General features: G+C 38.0%; 1 protein-coding gene across 1 annotated transcript in view; it reads right to left on the reverse strand.

The window, feature by feature from the left end:
• The window catches only part of plb1 (phospholipase B1), a 68,743-nt gene that overhangs the window by 16,569 nt on the left and 25,963 nt on the right, over positions 1–26,211 (reverse strand). Inside the window, exons 23-33 of the mRNA XM_061968060.2 lie at positions 18,176–18,280; positions 17,995–18,090; positions 17,836–17,907; positions 17,690–17,767; positions 17,557–17,617; positions 6,255–6,313; positions 6,118–6,185; positions 6,006–6,049; positions 5,815–5,914; positions 5,683–5,734; positions 3,531–3,611 (exon numbers count right to left, since the gene is read on the reverse strand). Coding sequence (XP_061824044.2) covers positions 3,531–3,611; positions 5,683–5,734; positions 5,815–5,914; positions 6,006–6,049; positions 6,118–6,185; positions 6,255–6,313; positions 17,557–17,617; positions 17,690–17,767; positions 17,836–17,907; positions 17,995–18,090; positions 18,176–18,280 — 816 coding nt within the window. The remainder of the gene's footprint in view (positions 1–3,530; positions 3,612–5,682; positions 5,735–5,814; positions 5,915–6,005; positions 6,050–6,117; positions 6,186–6,254; positions 6,314–17,556; positions 17,618–17,689; positions 17,768–17,835; positions 17,908–17,994; positions 18,091–18,175; positions 18,281–26,211) is intronic.

A 26,211-nucleotide genomic window follows, 5' to 3' on the forward strand; every position in this document is an offset into this window, starting at 1 on the left:
GCCATGTTGTTCCAGACCACAGCAAACGCTATCCAGTGTGCAAAGATTTTAATAAATCTATTAGAAGAAGACAGCCTGCTGTTTCCTTAAACTTGGACACACACATCTATACCTTTGGCCATTCTGAGCCAGTCATTTCCAGAAGTTATCTCATCTTGTGAGAAGCCTCCATTTTACTAATGATTTCCAATGTTGCAAAAATGTGTAGAATAAAAATTAAAATACAACATTTTTGTCAACGAAGATTTGCGTCAGTAGGCTACTATAGCTAATACAGGTAAAAGCCAGTAAATTAGAATATTTTGAAAAACTTGATTTATTTCAGTAATTGCATTCAAAAGGTGTAACTTGTACATTATATTTATTCATTGCACACAGACTGATGCATTCAAATGTTTATTTCATTTAATTTTGATGATTTGAAGTGGCAACAAATGAAAATCCAAAATTCCGTGTGTCACAAAATTAGAATATTGTGTAAGGCTAATACAAAAAAGGGATTTTTAGAAATGTTGGCCAACTGAAAAGTATGAAAATGAAAAATATGAGCATGTACAATACTCAATACTTGGTTGGAGCTCCTTTTGCCTCAATTACTGCGTTAATGCGGCGTGGCTTGGAGTCGATGAGTTTCTGGCACTGCTCAGGTGTTATGAGAGCCCAGGTTGCTCTGATAGTGGCCTTCAACTCTTCTGCGTTTTTGGGTCTGGCATTCTGCATCTTCCTTTTCACAATACCCCACAGATTTTCTATGGGGCTAAGGTCAGGGGAGTTGGCGGGCCAATTTAGAACAGAAATACCATGGTCCGTAAACCAGGCACGGGTAGATTTTGCGCTGTGTGCAGGCGCCAAGTCCTGTTGGAACTTGAAATCTCCATCTCCATAGAGCAGGTCAGCAGCAGGAAGCATGAAGTGCTCTAAAACTTGCTGGTAGACGGCTGCGTTGACCCTGGATCTCAGGAAACAGAGTGGACCGACACCAGCAGATGACATGGCACCCCAAACCATCACTGATGGTGGAAACTTTACACTAGACTTCAGGCAACGTGGATCCTGTGCCTCTCCTGTCTTCCTCCAGACTCTGGGACCTCGATTTCCAAAGGAAATGCAAAATTTGCATGGTTGGGTGATGGTTTGGGGTGCCATGTCATCTGCTGGTGTCGGTCCACTCTGTTTCCTGAGATCCAGGGTCAACGCAGCCGTCTACCAGCAAGTTTTAGAGCAAAAAATCCCTTTTTTGTATTAGCCTTACACAATATTCTAATTTTGTGACACACGGAATTTTGGATTTTCATTTGTTGCCACTTCAAATCATCAAAATTAAATGGAATAAACATTTGAATGCATCAGTCTGTGTGCAATGAATAAATATAATGTACAAGTTACACCTTTTGAATGCAATTACTGAAATAAATCAAGTTTTTCAAAATATTCTAATTTACTGGCTTTTACCTGTATAGAGACTTCCATCATGTGTTGCCTTCATTATAACACTTATGTAAGGCTTTTAATTTTTTTTAATTTGCCGTATGTTTGACACCTCTGTCCTATGGCCACCTAGTCTGGTTTAAAATGTAGCTCAAAGATGTAGATAATGGGTTTCACTATGTCAAATGCTTTGAGTCTCTAGAGAAAAGCGCTATATAAATATAATTCACTTCACTTCACTTCATTCCTGGGAAAGATGTGGCCCCAGTTAAATATAGCCCTGGTTTAGTTGTTTCCAAAAGGCGGCCCATCGTGTCAGAGGGCAAATCTGAGGGGAGGTCAGAGTGTGTTGACTTGTGCGTCATCTATGTCAACAAACAAGGTCTGACACTGTGCAACAAGCCTGCAGAAACAGAGGAGGAGGAAGACAGAACATAATGCGTCCATTCAAAAGACGCCACGTCTGCTCACGTCCCACCAGGGCACAATCAAAACATTTTGGACTTGACAAAGCTCCATTATTACACACTGCATTGCTCTGTGCTGTTTGGAGGGTGATATCATTGGTCAGCTCTTGAAGAGGAGGACGTTAGACAACACAAGTAAGGACAGTAAACATGTTGCATCATCCTTGTAACAGAAGGCCCAGCATTTTTTGAAAGCCTGAAAGCAGACTATTGCTTTAAGCAGAATATTATTATTAATATTGCTGTGCGCGTGTGGCGTGCTATGAGCTTCAAGCACACCTGTGAAGTGAAAACCATTTCAGGTTACTACCGCTTGAAGCTCATCGAGAGAATGCCAAGAGTGTGCAAAGCACTAATCAGAGCAAAGGGTGGCTATTTTGAAGAAACTAGAATATAAAACATGTTTTCAGTTACTACACCTTTTTTTGTTAAGTAAGTAACTCCACATTTGTTTTGCTGCCTTCAGTGAAAATCTACAATGTGAATAGTCATGAAAATAAAGAATTCGCATTGAATGAGAAGGTGTGTCCAAACTTTTGGCCTGTATTGTGCATATACATATATATATATACATATACACACACACACATGTGTGTATATATATATATATATATATATATATATATATATATATATATATATATATATATATATATATATATATATATATATATATATATATATATATATATATATGTATATATATATGTATATATATATGTGTGTGTATACATATATATATATATACATATACACATTATATATATATATATATATATATATATATATATATATATATATATATATATATACATACATATACACATTATATATATATACATATATATATATATATATATACATATATATACATATATGTACATATATGTATATATACATACATACATATACACATTATATATATATATACATATATATATATATATATATATATATATATATATATAATGTGTATATGTATATATATATATATATATATATATATATACACACACACATATATATATATACATATACACATTATATATATATATATATATATATATATATATATATATATATATATATATATATATATATATATATATATATATATATATATATATATACATATATATATATATATATATATCCATCCATCCATTCATTTCTACCTTCGGGGTCGCGGGGGGCCCTGGAGCATATATATATATATATATATATATATATATAGGCTATATTCCACCCGAATGCAGCTGAGATAGGCTCCAGCAAAACCCGAAAGGGGCAAGTGGTACAAAATGGATTTTATACACCCACACACATGTGTATATATATATATATATATATATATATATATATATATATATATATATATATATATATATATGCTCCAGGGCCCCCCGCGACCCCGAAGGTAGAAATGAATGGATGGATGGATATATATATATATATATATATATATATATATATATATATATATATATATATATACACATATATATATATATATGCTATATTCCGCCCTAATGCATATATATATATATATATATATATATATATATATATATATATATACCGAGTCAAAAAGTTTGGGGACTCCTAAATTAGAGGGCTACAAAGGAGCTGACTTACCCGGTCGTTGCAATACTGACACAGGTCATTGCCACCAATAAACAGGGTCACCAGCTTCCAGTCGTTAGCAAAGTCCACAGTCTGTTTCCATTGGGAAGGTTAAAAAAAATAAAATACATATACATATACATATACACACAAATATATATATACATACACATACATACATATATACATATATATATATATATATATATATATATATATATATATATATATATATATATATATATATATATATATACATATACAGTGGGGCAAAAAAGTATTTAGTCAGCCACCAATTGTGCAAGTTCTCCCACTTAAAATGATGACAGAGGTCTGTAATTTTCATCATATGTACACTTCAACTGTGAGAGACAGAATGTGGAAAAAAAATCCAGGAATTCACATTGTAGGATTTTTAAAGAATTTATTTGTAAATTATGGTGGAAAATAAGTATTTGGTCACTTCAAACAAGGAAGATCTCTGGCTCTCACAGACCTGTAACTTCTTCTCTAAGAAGCTCTTCTGTCCTCCACTCGTTACCTGTATTAATGGCACCTGTTTGAACTCGTTATCTGTATAAAAGACACCTGTCCACAGCCTCAAACAGTCAGACTCCAAACTCCACTATGGCCAAGACCAAAGAGCTGTCAAAGGACACCAGGAAAATAATTGTAGACCTGCACCAGACTGTGAAGAGTGAATCTACAATAGGCAAGCAGCTTGGTGTGAAAAAATCAACTGTGGGAGCAATTATCAGAAAATGGAAGACATACAAGACCACTGATAATCTCCCTCGATCTGGGGCTCCACGCAAGATCTCATCCCGTGGGGTCAAAATGATCATGAGAACGGTGAGCAAAAATCCCAGAACCACACGGGGGGACCTGGTGAATGAACTGCAGAGAGCTGGGACCAAAGTAACAAAGGTTACCATCAGTAACACACTACGCCGACAGGGAATCAAATCCTGCAGTGCCAGACATGTCCCCCTGCTTAAGCCAGTGCATGTCCAGGACCCTCTGAAGTTTGCCAGAGATACAGCAGAGGATTGGAAGAATGTCATGTGGTCAGATGAAACCAAAATAGAACTTTTTGGTATAAACTCAACTCGTCGTGTTTGGAGGAAGAAGAATACTGAGTTGCATCCCAAGAACACCATACCTACTGTGAAGCATGGGGGTGGAAACATCATGCATTGGGGCTGTTTTTCTGCTAAGGGGATAGGTCGACTGATCTGTGTTAAGGAAAGAATGAATGGGGCCATGTATCGTGAGATTTTGAGCCAAAACCTCCTTCCATCAGTGAGAGCTTTGAAGATGAAACGTGGCTGTGTCTTCCAGCATGACAATGATCCCAAACACACCGTCCGGTCAACGAAGGAGTGGCTCCGTAAGAAGCATTTGAAAGTCCTGGAGTGGCCTAGCCAGTCGCCAGACCTCAACCCCATAGAAAATCTGTGGAGGGAGTTGAAAGTTCGTATTGCTCGGCGACAGCCCCAAAACATCACTGCTCTCGAGAAGATCTGCATGGAGGAATGGGCCATAATACCAGCTACTGTGTGTGCAAACCTGGTAAAGACCTATAGTAATCATTTGACCTCTGTTATTGCCAACAAAGGTTATATTACAAAGTATTGAGTTGAATTTTTGTTATTGACCAAATACTTATTTTCCACCATAATTTACAACTAAATTCTTTAAAAATCCTACAATTTGAATTCCTGGATATTTTTTTCACATTCTGTCTCTCACAGTTGAAGTGTACCTATGTTGAAAATTACAGACCTCTGTTATCATTTTAAGTGGGAGAACTTGCACAATTGGTGGCTGACTAAATACTTTTTTGCCCCACTGTATATACATATATACATAAATACATAAATATATAATTACAACATCTCTGAAAAGTGTATTTTTTAGTTCAGTAGTTGAAATCACAAAGTGTAACTGGTATATTGAAAATATTATTCTATACACAGTGAAATATTTAACCAATGTGTTTTGTCATAACTTGCAGCTAATAAGAAAAAAAAAAAATTCAGCAAAACAAACTGTGAAAAATTATCAACAGGTTCATTATTGTAAAATCAATAATAAAGTACATTATTTATTTTGAGTTATTTTACATTTAAAAATATTTTTTGATGCCACATATGAGACTCACAGTGTCGTTTTTCATCGTGTCAATCAGGCGCCTGACCTGCGCTGGGATTCCCCTGCAGTGTTTTCAGACATTATTATTATTATTTCATGAGCACAGGGAATAAATATTGCAAAGCTAGAAAATAAAACTCACGACACTTTGGCTCCCCCTACAGACATATTGAAGCCGCTCCTCCTCTTTCCTTGACCCTTTGATACTCCTTTCAGGTTGGGATTAAACTTCCTAAGGATGTCTGGAGTAACAGCATGTGTTAAAAAAAAAAAAAAAAAAAAAAAAGACCCCATGCTGCCTCCTAGTGGCATGGTTGTGCATTACGTGCTTACTGGCTAAGGTGGTGACAGTCTCAAGGGTTTGATCTCCTCCAATGCTGCAAAAAAAAACAAAAAAACATAGTAAACAAAACCACAAAGGCTGGAATCCATTGTCATATTTGACCTCCATGACACTCCTCGGTACTCCGTTGTAAGCTGGAGCAGATTCTTTGCCTTCGCGCCAAAGCCGGCCTAATTACAAAAAGAAAACTTTTTGTTTGTTGTCGTCTTGTGCAATTGTGTGTTTTCATGCAAACTTACCGTGACCGAGTCCCCCAAAGCGGCCGCCACCTTGATGTCAGCTGGCCGCACTCTGTGAGCTGACAAGGAGCAATGAAGTCATTCAATAGACAGCAGATGTTCAACACCGCAGCCCCTTTTACACAGTCTTTTAAAAACCATCTGGAAATACCACATTTTCCGTTAACAAGGCACTGCTCTGGAAAAGTTCAATGTTTTTTCCTATGTTACTTTTTTGGTAGAAAAAGCACTGACCTATTTGACACTACCTGTAAACATCTATTTTTTGCTTTTTGTATAAAAGGCACTGACCTGCTATTTCACACTATCTATAAACATAGACTTCTTTTCATGGTCCTTTTTTGTACAAAAAGGCTATTTTACACTACTGTATCTGTAAAAGTTGACATAGAATTCTCAGCCCTTTGAGTTACTTTTTTGTATAAAAGGCACTGATGGCTATTTTACACTATATGTAAACATTGATTTTATTTTATTTTTTTGTATGAAAAGGCGCTGACTCTTTTTCATGCTATTTGTAAAAGTTACAATTTTTCATGTAATTTTTTGGGTATAAAATCACCAACCTGACTATTTTCTGCCTTCTGAAGTAGAATCTGCAGCCCCTTTCTCACTGTCTTTTAGTTTTATCCTTGTAACGTTTTTGTATAAAAAAAAGGCACTAACACGGCTGTTTCACACCATTTGGAAAAGCGGACATTTTTCATGTCATTTTTTTGTATGAAAAAGCACTGACCTGGCTATGTTCCTCTATCTGTAAACATTTATTTGTTTGTATAGAAAGACACTAGCCCTATTTTACTACTACTTTATTCCACACAAGATCTAAAATTTGACATTTTCATGTCATTTTTGGGTATACAAATCACTGACCTGGCTATTTTTTACCTTCTGAGATAGAAGCCGCACTCCCTTTCACACTGTCTGTAAACATTTTATTTTATTTTACCCCATCTGTAAATGTCAACTTTTTTCTTTTTCTTTTTTGTATAAAAGGCACTGACCTGCTATTTCACATTATCTATAAACATAGACTTCTTTTCATTGTCCTTTTTTGTACAAAAAGGCTATTTTACACTACTGTATCTGTAAAAGTTGACATAGAATTCTCAGCCCTTTGAGTTACTTTTTTGTATAAAAGGCACTGATGGCTATTTTACACTATATGTAAACATTGATTTTTTTGATTTTTTTTTGTATGAAAAGGCGCTGACTCTTTTTCATGCTATTTGTAAAAGTTACAATTTTTCATGTAATTTTTTGGGTATAAAATCACCAACCTGACTATTTTCTGCCTTCTGAAGTAGAATCTGCAGCCCCTTTCTCACTGTCTTTTAGTTTTATCCTTGTAACGTTTTTGTATAAAAAAAAGGCACTAACACGGCTGTTTCACACCATTTGGAAAAGCGGACATTTTTTATGTCATTTTTTGTATGAAAAGGCACTGACCTGGCTATTTTCCTCTATCTGTAAAAGTTATTTTTTTTTTTGTATAAAAAGGCACTAGCCCTATTTTACTACTACTTTATTTCACACTATCTATAAATATAGACTTCTTTTCATGGTCTTTTTTTGTACAAAAGGCTATTTTACAGTAATGTATCTGTAAAAGTTGACATAACATTCTCAGCCCTCTAAGTGTTAAAGTATTTTGCTTGTTACTTTTTTGTATAAAAAGGCACTGACTGTTTCATCTATAAAAGTTGTCATTTTTAACGTACGTACGTTTGCACTATTTTACAATCTTTGTAAACACTACTTTTTTTTCTTGGTACTTTTTTGTATAAAAGGCACTGATGGCTATTTTACACTATATGTAAACATTGATTTTTATTTTTTTTTTGTATGAAAAGGCGCTGACTCTTTTTCATGCTATTTGTAAAAGTTACAATTTTCATGTAATTTTTTGGGTATAAAATCACCAACCCGACTATTTTCTGCCTTCTGAAGTAGAATCTGCAGCCCCTTTCTCACTGTCTTTTAGTTTTATCCTTGTAACGTTTTTGTATAAAAAAAAGGCACTAACACGGCTGTTTCACACCATTTGGAAAAGCGGACATTTTTCATGTCATTTTTTGTATGAAAAGGCACTGACCTGGCTATTTTCCTCTATCTGTAAAAGTTTGTTTTTTTTGTATAAAAAGGCACTAGCCCTATTTTACTACTACTTTATTTCACACTATATATAAATATAGACTTCTTTTCATGGCCTTTTTTTGTACAAAGGGCTATTTTACAGTAATGTATCCGTAAAAGTTGACATAACATTCTCAGCCCTCTAAGTGTTAAAGTTTTTTGCTTGTTACTTTTTTGTATAAAAAGGCACTGACTGTTTCATCTATAAAAGTTGTCATTTTTAACGTACGTACGTTTGCACTATTTTACACTCTTTGTAAACACTACTTTTTTTTCTTGGTACTTTTTTGTATAAAAGGCACTGATGGCTATTTTACACTATATGTAAACATTGATTTTTTGATTTTTTTTGTATGAAAAGGCGCTGACTCAATTTCATGCTATTTTTAAAAGTTAATATTTTTCATGTAATGTTTGGGGTATAAAATCACCAACCCGACTATTTTCTGCCTTCTGAAGTAGAATCTGCAGCCCCTTTCTCACTGTCTGTTAGAGTTTTATCCTTGCTACTTTTTTGTATAAAAAAAGGCACTGACACGGCTGTTTCACACCATTTGGAAAAGCGGACATTTTTCATGTCATTTTTTGTATGAAAAGGCACTGACCTGGCTATTTTCCTCTATCTGTAAAAGTTATTTTTTTTTGTATAAAAAGGCACTAGCCCTATTTTACTACTACTTTATTTCACACTATCTATAAATATAGACTTCTTTTCATGGTCTTTTTTTGTACAAAAGGCTATTTTACAGTAATGTATCTGTAAAAGTTGACATAACATTCTCAGCCCTCTAAGTGTTAAAGTTTTTTGCTTGTTACTTTTTTGTATAAAAAGGCACTGACTGTTTCATCTATAAAAGTTGTCATTTTTAACGTACGTACGTTTGCACTATTTTACAATCTTTGTAAACACTACTTTTTTTTCTTGGTACTTTTTTGTATAAAAGGCACTGATGGCTATTTTACACTATATGTAAACATTGATTTTATTTTATTTTTTGTATGAAAAGGCGCTGACTCTTTTTCATGCTATTTGTAAAAGTTACAATTTTTCATGTAATTTTTTGGGTATAAAATCACCAACCCGACTATTTTCTGCCTTCTGAAGTAGAATCTGCAGCCCCTTTCTCACTGTCTTTTAGTTTTATCCTTGTAACGTTTTTGTATACAAAAAAAGGGCACTAACACGGCTGTTTCACACCATTTGGAAAAGCGGACATTTTTTATGTAATTTTTTGTATGAAAAAGCACTGACCTGGCTATTTTCCTCTATCTGTAAAAGTTTGTTTTTTTTTTAAAAAAGGCACTAGCCCTATTTTACTACTACTTTATTTCACACTATATATAAATATAGACTTCTTTTCATGGCCTTTTTTTGTACAAAGGGCTATTTTACAGTAATGTATCTGTAAAAGTTGACATAACATTCTCAGCCCTCTAAGTGTTAAAGTATTTTGCTTGTTACTTTTTTGTATAAAAAGGCACTGACTGTTTCATCTATAAAAGTTGTCATTTTTAACGTACGTACGTTTGCACTATTTTACAATCTTTGTAAACACTACTTTTTTTTCTTGGTACTTTTTTGTATAAAAGGCACTGATGGCTATTTTACACTATATGTAAACATTGATTTTTTGATTTTTTTTGTATGAAAAGGCGCTGACTCAATTTCATGCTATTTGTAAAAGTTAACATTTTTCATGTATTTTTTTGGGTATAAAATCACCAACCTGACTATTTTCTGCCTTCTGAAGTAGAATCTGCAGCCCCTTTCTCACTGTCTGTTAGAGTTTTATCCTTGCTACTTTTTTGTATAAAAAAAGGCACTGACACGGCTGTTTCACACCATTTGGAAAAGCGGACATTTTTCATGTCATTTTTTGTATGAAAAGGCACTGACCTGGCTATTTTCCTCTATCTGTAAAAGTTATTTTTTTTTGTATAAAAAGGCACTAGCCCTATTTTACTACTACTTTATTTCACACTATCTATAAATATAGACTTCTTTTCATGGTCTTTTTTTGTACAAAAGGCTATTTTACAGTAATGTATCCGTAAAAGTTGACATAACATTCTCAGCCCTCTAAGTGTTAAAGTTTTTTGCTTGTTACTTTTTTGTATAAAAAGGCACTGACTGTTTCATCTATAAAAGTTGTAATTTTTAACGTACGTACGTTTGCACTATTTTACACTCTTTGTAAACACTACTTTTTTTTCTTGGTACTTTTTTGTATAAAAGGCACTGATGGCTATTTTACACTATATGTAAACATTGATTTTTTTATTTTTTTTGTATGAAAAGGCGCTGACTCTTTTTCATGCTATTTGTAAAAGTTACAATTTTTCATGTAATTTTTTGGGTATAAAATCACCAACCCGACTATTTTCTGCCTTCTGAAGTAGAATCTGCAGCCCCTTTCTCACTGTCTTTTAGTTTTATCCTTGTAACGTTTTTGTATAAAAAAAAGGCACTAACACGGCTGTTTCACACCATTTGGAAAAGCGGACATTTTTCATGTCATTTTTTGTATGAAAAGGCACTGACCTGGCTATTTTCCTCTATCTGTAAAAGTTATTTTTTTTTGTATAAAAAGGCACTAGCCCTATTTTACTACTACTTTATTTCACACTATCTATAAATATAGACTTCTTTTCATGGTCTTTTTTTGTACAAAAGGCTATTTTACAGTAATGTATCTGTAAAAGTTGACATAACATTCTCAGCCCTCTAAATGTAAAAGTTTTTTGCTTGTTACTTTTTTGTATAAAAAGGCACTGACTGTTTCATCTATAAAAGTTGTCATTTTTAACGTACGTACGTTTGCACTATTTTACACTCTTTGTAAACACTACTTTTTTTTCTTGGTACTTTTTTGTATAAAAGGCACTGATGGCTATTTTACACTATATGTAAACATTGATTTTTTGATTTTTTTTGTATGAAAAGGCGCTGACTCAATTCCATGCTATTTTTAAAAGTTATGTAATGTTTGGGGTATAAAATCACCAACTTTTCTGCCTTCTGAAGTAGAATCTGCAGCCCCTTTCTCACTGTCTGTTAGAGTTGTATCCTTGTTACTTTTTTGTATAAGAAAGGCACTGGCACTGTTTCACACCATTTGGAAAAGCGGACATTTTTTATGTAATTTTTTGTATGAAAAAGCACTGACCTGGCTATTTTCCTCTATCTGTAAAAGTTATTTTTTTTGTATAAAAAGGCACTAGCCCTATTTTACTACTACTTTATTTCACACTATCTATAAATATTGACTTCTTTTCGTGGTCTTTTTTTGTACAAAAGGCTATTTTACAGTAATGTATCCGTAAAAGTTGACATAGAATTCTCAGCCCTCTGAGTGTAAAAGTATTTTGCTTGTTACCTTTTTGTATAAAAAGGCACTGACTGTTTCATCTATAAAAGTTGTCATTTTTATTTTATTTGTGAAAAAGCACTGACTTTTGCACTATTTTACACTCTTTGTAAACACCACCTTTTTTTCTTGGTACTTTTTTGTATAAAAGGCACTGATGGTTATTTTACACTATCTGTAAACATTGATTTTTTTGTATGAAAAGGCCCTGACTCAATTTCATGCTATTTGTAAAAGTTAACATTTTTCATGTAATGTTTGGGGTATAAAATCACCAACCCGACTATTTTCTGCCTTCTGAAGTAGAATCTGCAGCCCCTTTCTCACTGTCTTTTAAAGTTAAAGTTAAAGTTAAAGTACCAATGATTGTCACACACACACTAGGTGTGGCGAGATTATTCTCTGCATTTGACCCATCACCCTTGATCACCCCCTGGGAGGTGAGGGGAGCAGTGGGCAGCAGCGGTGGCCGCGCCCGGGAATCATTTTGGTGATTTAACCCCCAATTCCAACCCTTGATGCTGAGTGCCAAGCAGGGAGGTAATGGGTCCCATTTTTATAGTCTTTGGTATGACTCGGCCGGGATTTGAACTCACAACCTACCGATCTCAGGGCGGACACTCTAACCACTAGGCCACTGAGTAGTTTTATCCTTGTTACTTTTTTGTATAAGAAAGGCACTGACACGGCTGTTTCACACCGTTTGGAAAAGCGAACATTTTTCATGTCATTTTTTGTATGAAAAAGCACTGACCTGGCTATGTTCCTCTATCTGTAAACATTTTTTTTTTTGTATAAAAAGGCACTGGCCCTATTTTACGACTACTTTATTTCACACTAGATCTAAAATTTGACATTTTTATGTAATTTTTTTTTGTATACAAATCACTGACCTGGCTATTTTTTACCTTCTGAGATAGAAGCCGCATTCCCTTTCACACTGTCTGTAAACATTTTTTTTAATTTTATACCATCTGTAAATGTCAACTTTTTTCTTGTTACTTTTTTGTATAAAAGGCACTGACCTGCTATTTCACACTATCTATAAACATAGACTTCTTTTCATGGTCTTTTTTTGTACAAAAAGGCTATTTTACAGTACTGTATCTATAAAAGTTGACATAACATTCTCAGCCCTCTGAGTGTAAAAGTTTTTTGCTTGTTACTTTTTTGTATAAAAAGGCACTGACTGTTTCATCTTTAAAAGTTGTAATTTTTAACGTAATTTTTATTTTATTTGTGAAAAAGCACTGACTTTTGCACTATTTCACACTCTTTGTAAACACCACCTTTTTTTCTTGGTACTTTTTTGTATAAAAGGCACTGATGGCTATTTTACACTATATGTAAACATTGATTTTTTTTTGTATGAAAAGGCCCTGACTCAATTTCATGCTATTTGTAAAAGTTACAATTTTTCATGTAATTTTTTGGGTATAAAATCACCAACCCGACTATTTTCTGCCTTCTGAAGTAGAATCTGCAGCCCCTTTCTCACTGTCTTTTAGTTTTATCCTTGTAACGTTTTTGTATAAAAAAAAGGCACTAACACGGCTGTTTCACACCATTTGGAAAAGCGGACATTTTTCATGTCATTTTTTGTATGAAAAAGCACTGACCTGGCTATGTTCCTCTATCTGTAAACATTTATTTGTTTGTATAGAAAGACACTAGCCCTATTTTACTACTACTTTATTCCACACAAGATCTAAAATTTGACATTTTCATGTCATTTTTGGGTATACAAATCACTGACCTGGCTATTTTTTACCTTCTGAGATAGAAGCCGCACTCCCTTTCACACTGTCTGTAAACATTTTATTTTATTTTACCCCGTCTGTAAATGTCAACTTTTTTCTTTTTCTTTTTTGTATAAAAGGCACTGACCTGCTATTTCACATTATCTATAAACATAGACTTCTTTTCATTGTCCTTTTTTGTACAAAAAGGCTATTTTACACTACTGTATCTGTAAAAGTTGACATAGAATTCTCAGCCCTCTGAGTGGAAACGTTTTTTCCTTGTTACTTCTTTGTATAAAAAGGCACTGACTGTTTCACTCCATCTATAAAAGTTGTAATTTTTCACGTAATTCTAAATTTATTTGTGAACAAGCACTGACCCGACCAACTATTTTCCACTCTTTGTAAACACCACCTTTTTTTCTTGGTATTTTTTTGTATAAAAGGCACTGATGGCTATTTTACACTATCTGTAAACATTGATTTTTTTTTTGTATGAAAAGGCCCTGACTTAATTTCATGCTTTTTGTAAAAGTTAACATTTTTCATGTAATTTTTTGGGTATAAAATCACCAATTTTCTGCCTTCTGAAGTAGAATCTGCTGCCCCTTTCTCACTTTAAGTATTTTATCCTTGTTACTTTTTTGTATAAAAAGGCACTGACATGGCTGTTTCACACCGTTTGGAAAAGCTGACATTTTTCATGTCATTTTTTGTATGAAAAGCCCTGACCTGGCTATTTTCCTCTATCTGTAAACATTAATTTTTTTTGTATAAAAAGGCACTGGCCCTATTTTACGACTACTTTATTTCACACTAGATCTAAAATTTGACATTTTTATGTAATTTTTTTGGTATACAAATCACTGACCTGGCTATTTTCTACCTTCTGAGATAGAAGCCGCATTCCCTTTCTCACTGTCTGTAAACGTATTTCCTATGTTACTTTTTGTATTAAAAAGGCACTGACAATTTTACACCATCTGTAAACTTTTTTCTTGTTACTCTTTTGTATAAAATGCACTAACCCGCTATTTCACACTATCTGTATACATTGACCTTTTTATATAAAAAAATGCACTGCTTATTTTACACTACCTATAAACATCAACTTTTTCTTGTTACTTTTTTGTATAAAAGGCACTATTTGTAAACATCAACCGTACTGTAGAAAAAGGCATTGACCCAACTATTTCACACTATCTGTAAAAGTTGACATTTTTCATGTCATTTTCTTAACATAAAAATCACACACATGTTCTGCCTTCTGAGGTAATATTATCAGCCCCTTTCACACAGTCTACATTTTTTTTTTCCATTCTTACTTTTTTGTATTAAAAGGCCCTGACCTGGCTGTTTCTCGCTATCTGTAAAAGTAGACATTTTTCCATGTCTTTTCTTTGTATAAAATATGTTCTGCCTTCTGAGATAGCATTCACAGCCCCTTTCACATGATTTCTATAAGTGTTTTCCTTGTTACTTTATTGTATAAAAAGCATAGTTCACACTATCTGTAAAAGTTGACATTTCTAATGTCTTTCTTTCGTTATAAAATTCCCCAACCCAGGTATTTTCTGCATTCTAAGACAGTATCCGCAGCCCCTTTCACACTGTCTGTACAAGCAAACTTTCTTTCCTCCGTGTCACTTTTTTGTAAGAATGGCACTAAAACAGAATTAGGAAATGAAGCTGACCCTGCTTTTTTCAACTATCCTTTCCAAAGCCCCTTTTACACTTTCTTTCTTGGTGTCACTGTTCTGTACAAAAGACATCAACACAGAATAGGGTATTAAGTCCATCCATCCATCCATTTTCTACCGCTTATTCCCTTTTGGGGTCGCGGGGGGCGCTGGAGCCTATCTCAGCTACAATCGGGCGGAAGGCGGAGTACACCCTGGACAAGTCGCCACCTCATCGCAGGGCCAACACAGATAGACAGACTGATTGATTGATTGAAACTTGTATTAGTACCCCAAAGCTGCCACAAATGATTGGAGGATGCGGGAAGAACTGTGGACACTTTGTAGTTTGGATCACATCGGACTGTCTGCCCCGCAGGATTTTTGAGGACCAGTCAAAGACAATTTAGAGTGAAAAGCAAATTTTATTTTCACTCGCATACAAAACATTCTAACTTGGATTATTCCCCTGGCTTCGAGACTCTCCCGAAGGACAGTGCGACGAAGACACAACAAACTCCCTTCTTGTCTCTCATGGACACACACCTGTTGTTGTTGACTTTGGACTTATCGGCTGCACGACATCAAGGCCGCGGAACAGAGACACGCGGCAGGCTTACACACACACACGCATCCACAAAAAATATATGCCACACACACATACCCCACCCCCAAATCCAACGCCCTCGACGCAAATCCCATAGGGGTGATGGAAGGATGGGCAGCGTCTGAGAGCTGCGGCCTACCACCATGGCCCCCCCACTCCCTCCTCTCTGTTGCTAGATATCTCGAGATGTACGTTGTAATATATATATATATATATATATATGTGTGCTTTGCTATGGAACTTTTTTCCCACTCCAGACTGGGCCCACTTAGGAGCCCAGTCTAGATTGCATTTTTTTATTCATCCTTCCACAGCGTTGACCTTTTTCCCATTTTTTACGGGGCGCCTTTTGGCGACCCATCAGCGTTCCTGTTCTGTAACCCTGTACACTGTTTGTTTGTCTCATGTTGAACGGGTGCTCAGAGAGTATGGGGTTTCGGACTGTCTGATTGTGGCGGTCCGCTCCCTGTATGATCAGTGTCAGAGCTTGGTTCGCATTGCCGGCAGTAAGTCGGACACGTTTCCGGTGAGGGTTGGACTCCGCCAAGGCTGCCCTTTGTCACCGATTCTGTTCATAACTTTTATGGACAGAATTTCTAGGCGCAGTCAAGGCGTTGAGGGGATCCGGTTTGGTGGCTGCAGGATTAGGTCTCTGCTTTTTGCAGATGATTTGGTCCTGATGGCTTCATCTGGCCAGGATCTTCAGCTCTCACTGGATCGGTTCGCAGCCGAGTGTGAAGCGACTGGGATGAGAATCAGCACCTCCAAGTCCGAGTCCATGGTTCTCGCCCGGAAAAGGGTGGAGTGCCATCTCCGGGTTGGGGAGGAGATCTTGCCCCAAGTGGAGGAGTTCAAGTACCTTGGAGTCTTGTTCACGAGTGAGGGAAGAGTGGATCGTGAGATCGATAGGCGGATCGGTGCGGCGTCTTCAGTAATGCGGACGCTGTATCGATCCGTTGTGGTGAAGAAGGAGCTGAGCCGGAAGGCAAAGCTCTCAATTTACCGGTCGATCTACGTTCCCATCCTCACCTATGGTCATGAGCTTTGGGTTATGACCGAAAGGACAAGATCACGGGTACAAGCGGCCGAAATGAGTTTCCTCCGCCGGGTGGCGGGGCTCTCCCTTAGAGATAGGGTGAGAAGCTCTGTCATCCGGGGGGAGCTCAAAGTAAAGCCGCTGCTCCTCCACATCGAGAGGAGCCAGATGAGGTGGTTCGGGCATCTGGTCAGGATGCCACCCGAGCGCCTCCCTAAGGAGGTGTTTAGGGCATGTCCGACCGGTAGGAGGCCACGAGGAAGACCCAGGACACGTTGGGAAGACTATGTCTCCCGGCTGGCCTGGGAACGCCTCGGGATCCCCCGGGAGGAGCTGGACGAAGTGGCTGGGGAGAGGGAAGTCTGGGCTTCCCTGCTTAGGCTGCTGCCCCCGCGACCCGACCTCGGATAAGCGGAAGAAGATGGATGGATGGATGGATGTTGAACGGGTTTGTGCTGAAAACAAAGTTTCGTTGTACTTGTGCAATGACAATAAAGACCTCTCCTATCCTATCCTATCCTATCCTGTATTCTTAAAATGATAAAAACTAGTTTTGTTATGTCACTGTTCTGTATAAAAAGCAACAACACGATCTGATTTTTAGATGCAGTGTGAAAGCGCATAGAAGAGTCTTCGCTGGGTTCTGTATGAAAGGCATAGGGGTAGAGATGCCGGATCTCGCGAGGCAGTTTGGCAGATTCTCTGTGTGAAAGAATCTGTTGATTGAGTTTTACCTGACGTGGGCACAGGGTCAGATGGATGCGTGTTGAGGCAAGAGAAGTCGCTGCCCCAATTCTAAACACAAAAAAGTGTTTTAAAAGGAAGATTACACTCACAGAGATTACACAGGAAATGGAGTCAATTTACGGTCACTGGAGGAGGAGTCGGCGTAGGTCCTGGGAAAGTGTAGTTGCTGTTGGCAGCTGTTCTGAAGAATGGAGCAGCCTGGCAGGGACCAAAACAAACACACTTATTAATTATGCACATGTAATAACGGTTAATAAACAGTCCACCTCAGAAGGACACTTTAAATCAATCCCGGCCATGAAGTCTTGCGTGAACGTCTTGTTTCCTACCGGCTCCAGCTACAAGATCAGGAAAAGTCAGCCATTCACTTTGAAATATTTAAGCATCCGAGCCAAAATGTGCGTGTTTACGTTGCCGCTTCCTACCATGTTGTTCCACAGAGCTCTCGCCATCAGAGTGTGAGCTCTCTGGCTTAGGTGAAAGCAATCAGGTGTGAAGTAGGAGCGATCGGGCCTTCCGTCCTGCAGAGAATACATGGAGTTAGGAAGTGCGTGCATGAGTGGGCTTTCATGGAAAGGGATGTTTGGGACGTGCGCCTTCTGTTACCGGCAAAGTAGGGAGGAAAACTTCTCTGTAGAAAGGCTGCAGTACTACAGAGAAGTTGTCGTGTGTGTCATAGCGCCCGGAGTCCACCAGCTCCCGCATTGCATGCTGGGAACAAACACAGCAAAAGGTAGCGCAGTCAAGGTTAACGTCATTTAAATTTAACGTCAAATACATTTTGTCTATAAACTGATCCTGAAATAAAGAAATCATTGAAATGGTCACAAAATAGAAAAAATTGTCATAAAATAAATAAATGAAAAAAAAAATCAGTGATGAAATAAATAAATGATTAATTTGGTAACAAATGGAAATACATTTGTCATACAAAATAAATCAATAAATTGGTCACAAAATAAATACATTTGTCCAAAAAAAATGAATAAATTGCTAAATCAGTCATGAAATAAATTACTAAACTGGAAACAAAATAAATACATTGGCCATAAAATAAATGTGTTAAAAAAATCAGTCATGAAAAAAAAAAAAAAAAATTGGGTGCAATATAAATACAGTTGTCATAAAATACATAAACTAATAGATCAGTTGTGAAATAAATAAATTACTAAGTTCATAATGGAATAAATTCATTGGTCCTAAAATTAAAAAAATAAGAAATCAGTCATGAAATAAATTAAGAAATTGGTCACAAAATAAGCACATCTGTCAGAAAATGAACAAATGAATAAATCTGTCATTAAATAAATTCCTAAACTGGAAACAAAATAAATACATTGGCCATAAAATTAATGCATTAAGAAATCCGTCATGAAATATATTAAAGAAATGGTCACAAAATAAATACAATTGTCATAAAATACATAAACTAACAGATCAGTCGTCAAATAAATAAATTACTAAAATTGCAATGGAATAAATTCATAAAATGTGATAAAATAAAAACGCAGGAAATCAGTCGTGAAACAAATTAGGAAATTGGTCACAAAATGAATACATTTGTCAAAAAAAATTAATGAATTGTTAAATCAGTCATGAAATGAATTACTAAACTGGACACAAAATAAATACATCGGCCATAAAATAAATGTATTAAAGAAATCAGTCATGAAGTAAAAAAAAAAAAATTGGTCACAATATAAATACAGTTGTCATAAAATACATAAACTGAAATATCAGTCGTAAAATGAATAAATTACTAAATTTGTAATGGAATGAATTCATTGGTCATAAAATAAAAAAATAAGAAATCAGTCATGAAATAAATTAAGAAATTGGTCACAAAATAAGTACATTTGTCAGGAAATAAACACATGAATAAATCAGTCATTAAATAAATTACTAAACTGGAAACAAAATAAATAAATTGACCATAAAATAAATGTATTAAAGAAATCAGTTAGAAAAAAAAAAATGGTCACAAAATAAATACAATTGTCATAAAATACATAAACAAATAGATCAGTCGTGAAATAAATAAATTACTAAATTTGCAATGGAATAAATTCATAAAATGTCATAAAATAAAAACGTAAGAAATCAGTTGTGAAATAAATTAGGAAATTGGTCACAAAATGAATACATTTGTCATAAAATAAATTAATTAAGACATCAATCATAAAGTTAAGAAAAATAAATCAGTCATGAAAAAAATCAATAAATCGGTCACAAAAGAAACACATTTGTCATGTCATTGTCAATAAATATTTAATCATGTGTCACAAAATAAATACTTTTGTCAAAAAATTAATACATTGTTAAATCAGTCGTAAAATAAAATAAAAATTAAATTGGTAATGAAAAAAATACATGGGCTATAAAATGAATGAATTGAAAATCAGTCATGAAATAAATAAATTACTAAATTGGGAAATAAACAAATTAACAAATTGATGACAAAATAATACATTTGTCTTAAATTTAATCAGCAAAACAGTCGTGAAAAAAATTAATTACTAAATTGGTAACAACAAATACATTGGCCATACAATAAAACAACTAAGAAATCAGTCATGGAATAAATTATAAAATTGGTCAAAAAATAAATACATTTGTCATACAAAAAACATCCAATTATATTTGTCACAAAATACTGTAAGTATTTTGGTCAAAAATTAATACATTACTAAATCAGTTGTAAAATAAATTACTAAATTGGTGACTCAATAAAACTATTGGTGACAAAATAAAGGCATTTCGAAGTTAGTCACAGAATAAACATATTGGCCATAAAAATAAAAATAAAAAATAAAAAATCAGTCATTAAATAAATCAAGAAATTAGTCACAAAATATATCCATTTGTCATGAAATAAAAACATTTGTCATAAAATTAAATTAACAAATCAATTGTGAAATAAATAAATCACTAAATTGGTGACAAAATAAATACATTGGTCATAAAATAAAAAAATCAACAAGTCAGTCGTGGAAAAAAAAGTACTAAATTATATCGAACATAAAACAAATTAATATATGAGTCATGAGATGAATAAATGCATCGGTCATCAAAAAATAAATTAGCAGGTTCATTCAGAGATAATTTACTTGTCAGGACTTGATCTTGGGAGTTTGCTTTTCCGGGGTGCAACGGAAAGTTGGCACGGGCGAGACGGGAATTAAGGTACATGGGTTTTAATATATGAATTTAATATATCAAAAAAAAGGGATAAATGAAAGCGCGCAAAGTGGCGGATAATAAACTATGAAACCAAAAGACTATAGCAAAAAGTACAAATGAAAAGCACGCACAGTGGCGGAGAATAAACTATGAAAAACAAAAAGATTATAAACATGGAACAAAAACTTACTTGGCTTGGACAAAAAAGGAGCAGCGTGAACATGGCCATGAAACAATGGACAGCGCATAAATGTGGTGTGAGGTCGTCTGAAAGACAAACTGAAAAACACTGAACTTAAATACTACAGACATGATTAACGAAAACAGGTGCGTGACTCAAGACGTGAAACAGGTGCGTGACGTGACAGGTGAAAACTAATGGGTAACTATGGTGACAAGACAAGGGAGTGAAAAGCCAGAAACTAAACAAAACATGACTTAAAACAAAACATGATGATTACACAGACATGACAGAGCCCCTCCCTTAAGGACAGATACCAGATGTCCATAAAAAAATTAACAAGAGTCATGGGAGGGCGGGAGGGGGACATGGCGGTGGGTCGCCAGACCACGTGTCCCCGTATCCACCGGGGCAGAGTTAGGTGGCGACAGCGAGTGGAACGCCGCTGCAGCAGGCGAGGCGGGCGCCCAGGGAATGGCCACATTCGTGGCCGACTGGGAGGTGGGCGCACTTGGCGTGGCGGGCGCCCAGGGAATGGCCACATTCGTGGCCGACTGGGAGGTGGGCGCACTTGGCGTGGCGGGCGACCAGGTAGCGGCCATATCCGTGGCCGACGGGGAGGCAGGCGCGTCGTCATCGTGGCAGGCGTGGCTTGGCGTGGTGAGTCAGGAGGCGAAGCTCGGCGTGGCGCGTCAGGCGGCGAAGCTCGGCGTGGGTCTTGGTCTTGGCGTGGGTCTTGGTCTTGGCATGGCGGGTCTTGGTCTTGGCATGGCGGGTCTTGGTCTTGGCATGGCGGGTCTTGGTCTTGGTCTAGGTCTTGGCATGGCGAGTCTTGGTCTTGGCATGGCGGGTCTTGGTCTTGGTCTTGGCATGGCGGGTCTTGGTCTTGGTCTTGGCATGGCAAGTCTTGGTCTAGGTCTTGGCATGGCGGGTCTTGGTCTTGGTCTTGGCATGGCGGGTCTTGGTCTTGGTCTTGGCATGGCGGGTCTTGGTCTTGGTCTTGGCATGGCGGGTCTTGGTCTTGGCATGGCGGCACTTGGCGTCGTGAAGCTGCGACTGGCGGCACTTGGCGTCGTGAAGCTGCGACTGGCGGCACTTGGCGTCGTGAAGCTGCGACTGGCGGCACTTGGTGTCGTGAAGCTGCGACTGGCGGCACTTGGCGTCGTGAAGCTGCGACTGGCGGCACTTGGCGTCGTGAAGCTGCGACTGGCGGCACTTGGCGTCGTGGAGCTGCGACTGGCGGCACTTGGCGTCGTGGAGCTGCGACTGGCGGCACTTGGCGTCGTGAAGCTGCGACTGGCGGCACTTGGTGTCGTGAAGCTGCGACTGGCGGCACTTGGCGTTGTGAAGCTGCGACTGGCGGCACTTGGCGTCGTGGAGCTGCGACTGGCGGCACTTGGCGTCGTGGAGCTGCGACTGGCGGCACTTGGCGTCGTGGAGCTGCGACTAGCGGCACTTGGCGTCGTGGAGCTGCGACTGGCGGCACTTGGCGTGGAGGGTCTTGGTCTTGGGCTTGGCGTGGAGGGTCTTGGTCTTGGGCTTGGCGTGGAGGGTCTTGGTCTTGGGCTTGGCGTGGAGGGTCTTGGTCTTGGGCTTGGCGTGGAGGGTCTTGGTCTTGGACTTGGCATGGAGGGTCTTGGTCTTGGACTTGGCGTGGAGGGTCTTGGTCTTGGACTTGGCGTGGAGGGTCTTGGTCTTGGACTTGGCGTGGAGGGTCTTGGTCTTGGCTAGGCAGTGCTTGGCGGCGTGGAGCTGGTACCGGAGCTTGGCATGATGCGGCTAGGCGTGGTGCGGGTACTGGAGTCTGCCGTGGAACTTGGCGTGGTGGAGCTGGTGCTAGCCTTGGTGCGGCAACAGGTGCAGCGGCTGGTGCTAGCTGAGGAGCTAGCCTTGGAGCAGGTGGAGGTGGCCTAGCTGGGGGTTGCGGCTTGGCAGGTCGAAAGACTGGTGAGAGCGGTCGTGCTGGAGGCTGTGGCTTGACGGGTCGGTAGACTGGTGAGGGCGGTCGTGCTGGAGGCTGTGGCTTGACAGGTCGGTAGACTGGTGGTGGCGGCCGTGAGGGAGGCTGTGGCTTGGCATGGTGATGCCGAGCCACCCCACCAACACAGCTCCTGACCCCAGCTCCCCCCTCCCCTGCGGTCTGGAACTCTCTGTAGGGGTGGGCGGAGGAGGGCAGAAACTTCCCCATTAAATTGTCCAAATTGTCTTTCTTGTATCTGGGATTGAGTGGGTGAAAAAAAATTGTTTTGTGTCTTGGGTGTGGCTTGAGTCCTGGGGAGCGGGGAATCAAAAGAAAAAGAATTCAGAAAAAAAAAATCCTGGTTTTTGACGTCATCAGGGCGAAACCGGGCTGGCTGCTGCTTGCTTCCGCCCGGAGGGGGAGGGGCATGTGGGAGCGGCGTGTCCTGCAGGCTCGCGGAAGTTCTTCCTGACGTCCTTCGTCTTTGGCGGCGCTTCCGTAGCTGAGGTGACGCTGTGTCGTCCTGGGACCAAATGAAGTCTCTATACTCCATGGAGGAGTAGCGCCGCGTTTCCTCCTCCATCGCGCACAGGACCGCCCAAGAAGCCTAGTCGAAAATGTCCAACTCAGATACGGAAAAGCGGGTCTGCTGACGACCTACTGTCAGGACTTGATCTTGGGAGTTTGCTTTTCCGGGGTGCAACGGAAAGTTGGCACGGGCGAGACGGGAATTAAGGTACATGGGTTTTAATATATCAATTTAATATATCAAAAAAAAGGGATAAATGAAAGTGCGCAAAGTGGCGGATAATAAACTATGAAACCAAAAGACTATAGCAAAAAGTACAAATGAAAAGCACGCACAGTGGCGGAGAATAAACTATGAAAAACAAAAAGATTATAAACATGGAACAAAAACTTACTTGGCTTGGACAAAAAAGGAGCAGCGTGAACATGGCCATGAAACAATGGACAGAGCATAAATGTGGTGTGAGGTCGTCAGAAAGACAAACTGAAAAACACTGAACTTAAATACTACAGACATGATTAACGAAAACAGGTGCGTGACTCAAGACGTGAAACAGGTGCGTGACGTGACAGGTGAAAACTAATGGGTAACTATGGTGACAAGACAAGGGAGTGAAAAGCCAGAAACTAAACAAAACATGACTTAAAACAAAACATGATGATTACACAGACATGACATTACTAGCTACAATTTAAATATCCATCCACTTTCTACCGCTTGTCCCTTTAGGGGTCGCAGGGGTTACTGGAGCCTATCTCAGCTGCATTTGGGCGGAAGGCGGGGTACACCCTGGACAAGTCGCCACCTCATCGCAGGGCCAACACAGATAGACAGACAACATTCACACTCACATTCGCACACTAGGGCCCATTTAGTGTTGCCAATCAACCTATCCCCAGGTGCGTGTCTTTGGAGGTGGGAGGAAGTCGGAGTACCCCGGGGAGAACATGCAAACTCCACACAGAAAGACCCCGAGCCTGGGGATCGAACCCAGGACCTTCGTATTGTGAGGCACATGCACTAACCCCTGTTCCACCATGCTGCCCCAATTTAAATATTCAATAGTTAATTGAATAAATAATTATTTTTATACTGTATACAACATTCCAGACCTCCAAAAAATATATACATTTTGCCATGAAATAAATAAATGAATATGTTCAATTTCTGATTAGATTTTGCAATTACCGCATTTTTCGGACTATAAGTCGCAGTTTTTTTCATAGTTTGGCCGGGGGTGCGACTTATACTCAGCAGCGACTTATGTGTGAAATTATTAACACATTACCGTAAAATATCAAATAATATTATTTAGCTCATTCACGTAAGAGACTAGACGTATAAGATTTCATGGGATTTAGCGATTAGGAGTGACAGATTGTTTGGTAAACGTATAGCATGTTCTATATGTTATAGTTATTTGAATGACTCTTACCATAATATGTTACGTTAACATACCAGTTGGTTATTTATGCCTCATATAACGTACACTTATTCAGCCTGTTGTTCACTATCCATCCATCCATTTTCTACCGCTTATTCCCTTCGGGATCGCGGGGGGCGCTGGAGCCTATCTCAGCTACAATCGGGCGGAAGGCGGTGTACACCCTGGACAAGTCGCCACCTCATCGCAGGGCCAACACAGATAGACAGACAACATTCACACTATTCTTTATTTATTTTAAATTGCCTTTCAAATGTCTATTCTTGTTGTTGGATTTTATCAAATAAATTTCCCCGAAAAATGCGACTTATACTCCAGTGTGACTTATATATGTTTTCCTTCTTTATTATGCATTTTCGGCCGGTGCGACTTATACTCCGGAGCGACTTATACTCCGAAAAATACGGTATATAATCAATGAATAATTGATTACAACTAGAATTAATTCATTATTTTTTTCATCCCTATTGAAATATATGAAATTGGCCATTTATAGGCCAATAAATAAGTAAATAGGTTTAATATAAATTTGCATCACTGAACTCTGCTAAGCAATGTGGTCTCCATACAACACACAAAGACAAAGATATGTTTCAAAGGGCCAATTTATTTCAGGCCAGAACAAATTGACAAAACTATTTTAAATAGCTGCTACATAACATACATAAGTAACAAACAGCATAATAATAACCAGTGTTAGGACTAACGTGTTACTTTGTAACGCGTTACTTTAACGGCGTTAGTTTCGGTAGGTAACTAGTAATCCAACGCGTTATTTTTTATATTCAATAACTCAGTTACCGTTACTACATGATGCGTTACTGCGTTATTTTACGTTATTTTTGATGTAGTATCGGCTAGAAACAGAAGATCTGAGTGTGTTTTATTGGAGAGTTGCAGTGTCGTCCTTCTGAATGTTCTTGTGTCACAAGGGAGAGAAGAGGTGCTGTGTGTGTGTGTGTGTGTGGGCCGGGCGGGCGTGTCTGTGTTTCCTAACAAGACATCATCGCGGAGCCGCAGTCGAGTTTCTTAACATGGAGATATTCTCACTTCTTTTCTTTTATATATTTATTTTATTTTATTTTATTAATAATACTACTGCAATGCCCTGTATGTTGGCATTAGCCAGGCCTCCCTCGCCCGCCTGCAGCTCGTGCAGAACTCTGCTGCTCGTCTGCTAACACAGACCCGCAGACGTGAGCACATCACCCCTATTTTAGCGTCCCTTCACTGGCTCCCTGTGCGTTACCGAATACATTTTAAACTCCTTTTATTTGTTTTTAAATGTCTAAACAACCTCGCGCCAACCTATCTCTCCGACCTCCTTCAGCCTTACTGCCCCACCCGA

The sequence above is a fragment of the Nerophis lumbriciformis genome, linkage group LG08 (assembly GCF_033978685.3).
Source record: "Nerophis lumbriciformis linkage group LG08, RoL_Nlum_v2.1, whole genome shotgun sequence".
NCBI lineage: Eukaryota > Metazoa > Chordata > Actinopteri > Syngnathiformes > Syngnathidae > Nerophis > Nerophis lumbriciformis.